Source organism: Montipora capricornis, chromosome 5 (assembly GCF_036669925.1).
Source record: "Montipora capricornis isolate CH-2021 chromosome 5, ASM3666992v2, whole genome shotgun sequence".
Taxonomy (NCBI): domain Eukaryota; kingdom Metazoa; phylum Cnidaria; class Anthozoa; order Scleractinia; family Acroporidae; genus Montipora; species Montipora capricornis.
The window spans coordinates 5,461,529-5,472,393 of NC_090887.1; the positions used below are offsets into that span (position 1 = coordinate 5,461,529).

Genomic DNA, 10,865 nt, shown 5'->3' on the forward strand with positions numbered 1-10,865 from the left:
ACTCTTGGGACTGTATCATGCTTCAATGAACTAGATATCCATTGTTTTAATGCAAAAAACCCTCCAAAATGAACTCTATAAGGCCTTGCTGTCATCAATAATCTGAATATTGCAACTCCTTTCGTTCTCAAAATGTGAAAGCTTTTTAGAGTTACTGTTTCCACGAGATTCGTGTTTTTAACACTGAGTACCTTGTCAGAATTGACATCGTCAAACGTGAACACCATTAACTCCGGAGAAAAGGTAAGGCCACCGGCGACTCTTGAATACTTTTGCTAGTAGATACTTGACAAGTTGAGAAAGGAGTAAAACCCAACGCTGGGATTAAGAATTTAATTCCATTTTTTTGATCGAAATGCTCGTGACTTAAAGAGGGTAAAAAGTGTTACAGTGCGACGCGCCTTACCGTGACCCCCAAACAAAGTTTTTTACAAATTATCCGCCAATCAGGGTGTGCGAATATGATTGACAGTCACGCCTCCCTGCAAAGTTGTAAGTTGAACACCGTTGCATGGGTTGTTGAGTTGACGTATGTTACAAGTAGTTGTCAAATGTGAAAGTTTGTGGGGTGGCCACGATAAGGCGCGTTGCACTGTAAATATGACCGAGGACTGCTGCTGTTTGTTGGGGCCTGGGATTGTGTGCTGGGGTTTCCTACGCCTGGTTGCGTTCTAACTACAGTTGCAAAAACCTGTGATTATCTTTCCAACTTTCATTTCACTGAAGAATTTTGTTGTGCAAAAAAAAGGCTTGGACAGCGGCCTAGAATGAGAGATTTGGCTGATTTTCAAAAAAGTTCAAAATACAGCTTTTTTACGATTTCGCAAAGAAGAAAATTAACAAATGAACGATTTCGAAGGCAAACTTTTAGAAGCTAGAAAAGCAGAAAATACAAGTCGCAGCATCTCCTAACTGGTATGCATTGAATTTCCACAGAGTGTATAATTCTTTTATAAACCGCTTCATGTGGGAGACGGCCTACATTTACAACTAGTACGTAGTAATCAAAGATTATGAGAGTGCGTTCGACGCCGTCACTTTAATACATAATTCCACTAGCCGACTTTCAGCCTCTGTCTATTGCTAGAATCCACGTTTTTCATCGATGTATATCAGTGTCAAAGTCCATGCCAGGTTAGCATGGCCCCTGTACAAACTACGATTTGTTGACACGTTGCGTTACAGCGCCAGTTCCGTAGACTCGGAAGGTTAATAGATCTAAAATATTTACATTTATAGCCTTCAAATTTCGTATTAAGCGGTAAAGTTTAAGCGTAAAAGCTAATTTTTAAACGGAAGCACAAATAACAGCATATTTGCAATTGCATGCTCGTTTATCGTAAACAAACTCCGTGGAACTGATTTGAGTATATCCCTTGATGAATAAAGTATTTTCATAATTTGCCGTTCCTTGGTTCACGCTCACTCTTATGGATCTTGCCTTCAGATTACTTTTCCACCAATTCCAAACAATATTTGACCGGATAAAGATTAAGCTACATGGATCTGTCGGCCTGGAACTAATCAACAAATGCAATCAAAATACGGTTAACATCCCAAAGCCAAGGCGATTCAAAGTCCTGTTCGTTAACATATAAATTAAACAACCGACAATTCCCTCAGATTTCGATAAATGTTACCGTCGAAGCGTTTAAGGACGGTGCCTACTATTGTTATTGGGCATACGTTCTGCGCATCTCGAGATACTCGGATTGCCTATCGGCGGTGTTTATTAATGCAGGGATATTGTTGCGCGATTCAAAACTATGCGGAGAAAGCAAAACTTAGCAAGTGCTCTTGGTATCCAAAGAGAAAATTGGGGGTAACCACGTATTTTTTCAGAGATAATTAAGCTTGAATCTGGAAAAGAACGCCATACATTGCTTTATCTTTTAAAGCTTTTTACAAATATTGTTGATGAATTATCTTCGAAAAATGCGTGGTTACCCCCATTTTTCTTTCTGTATTTCAGTAACACTTGTTAAGATCTGCTTTTCCCGCATAGTCAGTAAGCCGCTCAAAAATACATTTGAATTAGTAGGCACCGTCCTTAAATTCACCAAAATCCATCGATGAGAGCACAAAATAGCGGAGCTACGGCGACTGAGGCTCCGCCCCGAGGTCCGACCCCTTACACTTTTATAAACCATTTTTGGTAGAAAAGATACCCCTTTCGTAGACCTTCCATTGACAAATGGTTCCCCGTTTCGTATACCTTCCATTGGAATATAATGAAAGGCCCTTTTAAATACCTAAACCCTTTCATATACTTCATATCCCTACCTTTTCATATACCCGAAGCGTGAAAAACATGTTCGCCGCATGTCTGATCATATGCCTTAGTACCAGTTTTTCGACCGACATATAAGTTGAAAGTCATGCCACGAAACAACGCTTTAAAATGCGGCACGAGTTTGATGAATTTTATCTGGCCAGGCCATCGGATCGTCTAACTCACCACATTGTAATATATGCAAAATGAATTAGAATGCATAATAGACTATTAATAATAATAAATAATAATAATACAAACGTTCTTGTATGGCGCGTTATCACAGATCAATGCACCTTACAACCATATTATCGCTAATAAAATACCCTATCTAATCAATGATAAAAAGGACTCTCTAAAAAGATACGTTTTAACTTAAGTTCTAAAACAATTAACTGTCTTCGCTTTTTTAATGTTCTTAGGCAAAGAGTCCCATAGTTTTGGTGCTGGGAACGAAAAAGATCTGCCACCATAAAAGTCAGTTCTAATCTTTTTAGGATAAAGTAGTAAGTGTGACCAGAGGCACCCAACGAGAATGTAGTTCAAAACCACTTAGACATAGCATCGTTAAACGTATTTTAGTATTTAAACGGTAGATATAGGCATATTTTTATCCCCTAGTGATCCGAAAATTGTAGGGATCAAAACTTACCTTTTCGAAAATTTAAGCCAGAAAAAAGGCTCCCGAAAATTCTAGGTGACCTTTTAGGGTAAAAATCCGTTAAAAATGGTCAATTATACCATTTTTTTGTTCGAAAAGCCTAGGACAGGCAGGCAAGAAAGAAATTTTACAATAAATGTTCCTAAAATTCTAGATCTCAAATCGTCTTCCGAACAGATATTTTCCGAAAATTGACGTTGGGTGCCCCTGTGTGACGATGATCTTAAAATTCAAGACGGATGATACTCGTCAATTATATTAAATCAAATAGTTTGCAGACTGTCCATGCAGGGTTTCATAAGTTATGAGGATCTTGAATTGAATTCTCCTCTCAACTGAGAGCCAATGTAAAGTCTTGAACAAAGGCGTTACATGATCTGACCGTTTCACTATTTGTGTTTCAAATCGTTTTCTCTGAATATCAAAGCTTGCGGCAGTCATTGGAGGTCAACCGGAAGTGAATTTATCCAACAAAACCCGCGAGATCTCCACTCATCAATGCATTCCTAAATCCGATGACGAATCTTCTCCAAAGTAAAGAAAAGCCAAATAGGGACTTTCTTGCCTTGGTTATGTGATTTATCTCCTTTCTTTTGGCCTCTTACTCTCACAAGTTACGTCTTTCAACAGCAAAGAAATTCCAGCCATTCATGACAAACATAGGTTACCGTTAACCAGAATAAAAACAAACTATCAGCTGTGCTTGAATCATCTTTTCCGAACAGCTTTATACGCACATCTAATGCCCGCTCGAAGGAATGCAGCGCAGAGGTAAACTCACCTAACGAATGTTGTGTCACCCCGAGTAAATGGTAACTCTCAGCTGTGATAGCATGATCTTCTCCGAACAATTTTATTCGCACATCTAACCCCCTTTGATCAGACTGCAGAGCAGAGGTAAAATCACCTAGCGAATGGTGTGTCACCCCGAGTGAATGGTAACTCTCAGCTGTGCTTGCATGATCTTCTCCGAACAATTTTATTCGCACATCTAATGCCCGTTGAGCAGACTGCATAGCAGAGGTAAAATCACCTAAGGAAAGCTGTGTCGCCCCGAGTGAATGGTAACTCTCAGCTGTGCTTGCATGATCTTCTCCGAACAATTTTATTCGCACATCTAATGCCCGTTGAGCAGACTGCAGAGCAGAGGTAAAATCACCTAACGAATGCTGTGTCACCCCGAGTGAATAGTAATACTCAGCTGTGCTTGCATGATCTTCTCCGAGCAATTTTATTCGCACATCTAATGCCCGCTGCTTTGACTGCAGAGCAGAGGTAAAATCACCTAACGAATGCTGTGTCACCCCGAGTGAATGGTAACTCTCAGCTGTGCTTGAATGATCTTCTCCGAACAATTTTATTCGCACATCTAATGCCCGTTGATGAGACTGCATAGCAGAGGTAAAATCACCTAACGAATGCTGTGTCACCCCGAGTAAATGGTAACTCTCAGCTGTGCTTGCATGATCTTCTCCGAACAATTTTATTCGCACATCTAATGCCCGTTGAGCAGACTGCAGAGCAGAGGTAAAATCACCTAACGAATGCTGTGTCACCCCGAGTGAATGGTAACTCTCAGCTGTGCTTGCATGATCTTCTCCGAACAATTTTATTCGCACATCTAATGCCCGCTGCTTTGACTGCAGAGCAGAGGTAAAATCACCTAACGAATGCTGTGTCACCCCGAGTAAATGGTAACTATCAGCTGTGCTTGCATGATCTTCTCCGAACAATTTTATTCGCACATCTAATGCCCGTTGATCAGACTGCAGAGCAGAGGTAAAATCACCTAACGAATGCTGTGTTACCCCGAGTGAATGGTAACTCTCAGCTGTGCTTGCATGATCTTCTCCGAACAATTTTCTTCGCACATCTAATGCCCGCTGCTTTGACTGCAGAGCAGAGGTAAAATCACCTAACGAATGCTGTGTCACCCCGAGTGAATGGTAACTATCAGCTGTGCTTGCATGATCTTCTCCGAACAATTTTATTCGCACATCTAATGCCCGTTGAGCAGACTGCAGAGCAGAGGTAAAATCACCTAACGAATGCTGTGTCACCCCGAGTAAATGGTAACTATCAGCTGTGCTTGCATGATCTTCTCCGAACAATTTTATTCGCACATGTAATGCCCGCTGCTTTGACTGCAGAGCAGAGGTAAAATCACCTGAGGAATGCTCTGTCACCCCGAGTAAATGGTAACTATCAGCTATGCTAGCATGATCTTCTCCGAACAATTTTATTCGCACATCTAATGCCCGTTGATGAGACTGCATAGCAGAGGTAAAATCACCTAACGAATGCTGTGTCACCCCTAGTGAATGGTAGCTATGGGCTAAGAATGCATTTGGTTTTTGTTTATTTGTTCTCAATAGGATATCAAGAGCGCACGTCTGAAAATCAAGAGCCTTTGAGTAGTTCTTCTTGTGGTGGTGCAAATTACCAAAGTCTTGGTAGATCTTTGCAAGAGGGTGATTGCATTCTTGAGAACGACGGGTCACGGTTGAATCAACGTTCTCCTCTGCGCCTGACGAGCTATGTTTGAATTGCTCGAGGGTTGCTTGGTGACGTGCGACTGATTCTTCGAAACCTGATCCAACAATTCCCTCTTCTGTGAATATTGACTCCAGAAGTACCATAACATTACCGCAAAAATGAAACAAATAAAAAGGAGTTTTGGAATTTATCTGGAGATCATTTAACATTCGAAGAGCAGGGTTAATTACAAATTGCTGGGTGTCAATGTCAAAGAAGTTCTTTGCTGCTTTGCTGATGTGAAATATTACTAGGAATTGCAATGGCCAATAATTTCCCGAGTCAAAAGTATTTGTTTGAAGTTCTTTGCCATTCTTTGGTTTTTTTCCTTTGCGTCCCAAAGGTGGAATAACAATCAGTTGCTCGTCTGCAGCGGAATTGCATTCTTCGTGTGCTTTGTCATAATAGTAAGTCGGGGTAGATGGGTCGTTTAAGAACTGATAGTAGACCGCCATGACTTGGTTAACCACGAGCCTTAGAATTTTCTGCTCTCCACTTTCACGCATTAAAGAAAGAGCCTCTTGCAGGCACTGTATCCCGCTCTCAACCTCGCCGTTAACAAGCTGACAGATGCCAAAGTAACACAAATATTTACTCCTTTCATCATCAGAAACTAAACAAGATTTTGACTGGATTTCATATGCCTTCTTGAGAAGTTGCATTGAACTTCCTCCTGCTCCCCAGGTAATTTCACCAAATGCTCTAGATGCTAGTAAACGCCTCTGGTAATGTGTATTCCCTAGAGCATTGGCTGCCTTTAAGGCCGAATCGTAGATAGTGTCAAAATTGTCAGATTCCATAGAACACCAAAAGAACGTGTCCAGAAACATTTCTGCTTTAATCAAAACTTTAAAAACATTCTCGGCTATCCTGGGATCTGTGCAACCGTCTACAAGACTTTCTACAAAAATCTGTTTTTCCTCATAGAATGCAATGAATGCGTCCATGGAGTGACCATTTAGAAACTCATCATTCAATTTGTCGAAACGAGAAATGTAATGCTCATGGAAACGGCACTTTGCATTTGCTATTATTTCTTCCATTCGCTGATCTCCTGTTTCTTTAGCAAATGACTGAAGAAGCTTATGCATTATGAATGTTCCAGGCTGAGAGTCTGAATCGAGAAAGGATTTTCTTTGGAGTAATTTCAACATTGTGATGGCCTTGCACTTTCTAACATTCAATACAGCTGCTGCGAGAGTCGTGGTGAAACATCCCGGAAGAACAGACAAAGACACAAATGCTTCTTTTTGTTCGGGAGAAAGTCTGTGAAAGGACTTTTCATATAGGAACTGCAATCTTTGATTAGCTGGATAATCTGTATTGTCTAAGATGTCGACGATACTTTCTGTTGTGGACTCAGTGAACTCAATCAAACACTGGCTTGGTTGAACATCATCTTCAGAAACTAGAGAGCACATTAACCTCATTGCAAGAGGCACACAACCACATATTTGGGCAATTTGTGCGCAGTCATCGGGAGTCGCATTTGGCACCAATTCATGAACTAACGTACGAGATGAGGTGTCATCCAGTGACCTTATTCTTATTGATTTGTGCCCTTGGAAATTCAAGTTGATAAATTCAAATGATTCTCGTGTCGTCACCACCAGAGTAATCTTCTTATTTCGCGTCAGAATTTCTTCAAATAGTTGCAGGACGTCTTCTTTTACATTTGGAAAGCCACTCTCTAGCAGATCATCTACATTATCAAGAATAAATACGCAGGAATCTGAAATGCTGCCGAGGGTCTCAATTAGCTCATCTTCAAAGGACAGAGGCTGAGATTCTGATCTCTGACTCGGGATGGCTTGCCTTACGAGGCTGAAAAGCTTTGATGTCAGATGTGCCTTTGTCTGAAGTCCTCGTAATGAAAGGAAACAAACAGGAAAGCGTCGAGACTGCAGTTGGTGCCCCACCGCTATAGCAACCGATGTCTTTCCGAATCCGGGTGAGCCCCAGATCGTCACGATTCGGGTATGTTCGGAACTCACGAGATCCACGATCTCTTGGCATTCACTCTGTCGGCCAGTGAAGTTTGGAATCATTGAAGGAAGAACAGATCCTGGGACTGTTGACTTGATGTCTTTGTAATGCAAAAGTAAAACACAAAGTAGACGTTGCTTACTTTTTTTTAATATCCCTTTTCTCGTTGAGAGAGAAGATATCAAGAAGTAAAAACAAATATCATCTCCAACTTCGTGCACATAACCGAAATGTTATACAGCAGGCATATTTCCCGTTTTTCAATGCATTGTAGAAGTAGAAAACTTCAGTTGCCGTCATTTAAATGAAGACAGATCTTGTGCAAATATTGGCCACGTTCCTAAGATGACGTCACTTCAGAAACTCCTCGTCACAACATAAATTATCTAGTTACAATGAACATAATTAGTAGACTACATATGTAATAAAGAAAGAAAATTTGTTTGTGACGTCATCTCAGAAATGAACCTTTGGCTTTGATTAGGTTAGCTGTAGGAGCAAATTTAATAACTACTGTACCGCTCGAAACAAAGAAACTATTTAATTACAACGCTTATAACAAGAAAGTTTTCTTGAAACGAAGGAAATGATTTAAAACTCCCGACTTGAGAAACTGTATGTTGGCTTCACATTTCGACCCTATCAATTTCCAAAGACGCAGTTTTATAATGTCACAGATGTGACAATTTCAAAAACGTAAGCCTGCCTTTTGTACTGCAAAACAATGCCAACAAAGGCCTCACCGCGTTATCTCTCAACTGCAGAATAAATCAACCGGAAAGAACCTAGGTGAAACCTCGGCTTTCGTTTTCCGTAAACGAGGTTTTATCTCTGTCAAATTGGAGATCGAATCCGTATTTTGACCTCGGAAGAACCTCCGCAAATGCACAAATAGTTTCGAACGGTACTGTAACAGTTTCGTTTATTTTTATGTGACTTGTGTTGTTGGTTTTTCTTTTAACCACGCGAGATAAATGGAAGATCTGTCTGTCTTTTTGTCATATTTTAACAGACAAACAGGGGTGTTCTTTGTCATGCCTATTGCTATCTGCTGCTGTTTTTAAAAAGAGTCTTGAAAACAGTTGTCCTAGTGTTTTACCTGTTTTTTCTGCTTCTTTATATCGTTCCTCTTCCTTCTTTTTTAGCTCATGGATCTCCTTCCCTAACGCACTTATATCTTCCTGTTGCATCCTCAAGGCCTCCGCGACCTCTTTGTTGGCAGTGAGGCTCTCCTTTAAGGACTCCTCAATCTTTTTCATATCTGCATTTCTGCTCTCTAAACATTTTATGTACGTTTGCTTCTCTTCCCTTACCTGTTGTTCCAACTTACGGACTTCTGTTGTTGGAAAGTCAGATACAGTCAAATTTCCAATAGCATCAATCGATGCAGTTGGAATTCCCAGAGCTTTGAACGCTTCTTTAGCATACTGAATGTTCTGGTGAAATGTTGCTTTGTCCATCTCCAAGCGAGAAGAATGACAAACTGCATTCCTCAAACGCCGAAGCTGATCAATGGCCAGTGCAAAGGTCTCGGCATTATCTCCTTTTGGGCTCAATACAGATCCATGGAAACTTCCATGAGGAACAGCTCGGGGCTTCACATACAAATCATTGAGTGTTTTGGAATGAATTCTGAAGGACTTTGCAAAGATGGTAGCCTGGAATAAGGCGGTGCAATCCCATTCATTGTATGACTGGAGGGTAGGAACTTTAGTTGTTCCTCCCTCTTCAGAGACAAAGAGATTTCTCACAGCAGTGGAGTCATCCCAAAGCTGGTAGCCAGGGCGATGCCCAATGGTGGTGTCCCACATTGTCTTAAAAGTCTGACGTAAAGCCTTTGGGAATTCATTTAAAACCAGAGACAAACACTTGAAATGATTTAACTCCTCATCACGATAAGGGTGCAAGGACATCACGAATCAGTGATAATAAAGCAATGCCACAATAGCGAAAAGGACCTAAAACAAAAATAAATGAATAAATATAATAAGCGGATTTCATTTCATTCACCTCTGTCGGGAAAAGAAAGCATGGTTTGCTCATTCTGAAAAGATTGCCTTAAACATGTTCTCAAGAAGAGAACAAGGAAATAATTTTCAAAGCTTTGATGACTGAAACGGGTTTTTAAAGATACAGAGGGAAAGAGTTCCATTACTCGCTCTGTGACGACGACTTTTTCCTGGCTTACAAAACAAGTTTAAAAGTTGCACAGAAGCCAATCATATACATAAAGATTGATTTTAAGTTGAAGCGGCGCAGAGTCATTCTTTCGCAGAAACTGCGCCGAAAACGTTGCTATGCGTAAACAATTAAAAGCCCTATCCGATATGATTTTCCTTTCGCTGAAAGAAATATCCGTTATAGTGTAGACATACCCAAAATGATCTCATTTTAGTAACCAACAGGTCATTCCTTAATTAATATTTTGACCCGGCTACTTTGGTTTGGAGAACTTTGAATGAAACTTAACAAAGTGTCAATGCAGGCAAAGACCCAATAATTCGACAGTCCAGCCAATCCTTTTTCAGTCATCAAAATAAGTTAGGGAGAAATCAGTGAACCACTCAAAGTGTTAAAACCTATTGCCTATGAGTTTGCCGACTGACAGAGAACCCAAGAAAATGCGAGCAAGCGCGCGTGTATTGCATACCCTCGGGGGATTAGTCCCTCGCTCTCGCGTTGCCCACGTCAGATCGCGACAGGTCATGCATGTGCAATTAATATGAGGACTCCAGTTATTAATCATCGGTATACGAGAGGAAATAAATAGTTTCGACATGTTGGAAGAGACTTCAGTCGGGATGGCAAATTTCTGTAATTTCAACTTAAAGAACTTGTTACGAAATGTTGCCGTGCGGAGTGTTTCGAGTGTTTTACGAATATTCTGCAGCTTGAAAAACAAACAAGGAAGATCTTTAGCATCACGAAATATAGAAGAAAGCTTTTTGGAAAGATAAATTTATCTCCATTAAGGTGAAATCGCTCTTAAACGGCATTAAATTCATCAACAAGGGTGCAAAATTAGCCTTAACGATTTACTTACGGAATCGAAAGAAATCGATTATCATTCGATGTATTTTTCCTTCCTTTTCATTGGCCGAGAGCCCACCGCATGACCTGAAAATAACTGCCTTGCTGCAAATAATATTCTGCTCATACGTAACTGAAACCACGCTCTGTGTGAAAATGGCAGTTCGCGTTACTAAGCTTTCAGAAGTGATTTAATTGTTGGGAATTGTGAAAAACAACTCAGTCATCGAATGATAAAACAATTATTGTACTCGGTTATCCCAAAATATCGTGATGTGTCAGTGTCTCGCAGATCAATTATTTTCCTCTATTTTCGGCTTCGGCTCGCCACCGACCATCACGATATTTTGCTTAACCTCGCCTAATAATTGTTAATTGACT

At 40.5% G+C, this 10,865-nt stretch overlaps 1 protein-coding gene across 1 annotated transcript in view; it reads right to left on the bottom strand.

Annotated features, from left to right (window-relative positions):
- Positions 1-910: 910 nt before the first annotated feature.
- Positions 911-10,865, bottom strand: part of LOC138049235 (uncharacterized) — a 15,048-nt gene continuing 5,093 nt past the window's right edge. Inside the window, exons 2-3 of the mRNA XM_068895415.1 lie at positions 8,554-9,412; positions 911-7,554 (exon numbers count right to left, since the gene is read on the bottom strand). Coding sequence (XP_068751516.1) covers positions 3,557-7,554; positions 8,554-9,367 — 4,812 coding nt within the window. The 5' untranslated portion in view covers positions 9,368-9,412 and the 3' untranslated portion in view covers positions 911-3,556. The remainder of the gene's footprint in view (positions 7,555-8,553; positions 9,413-10,865) is intronic.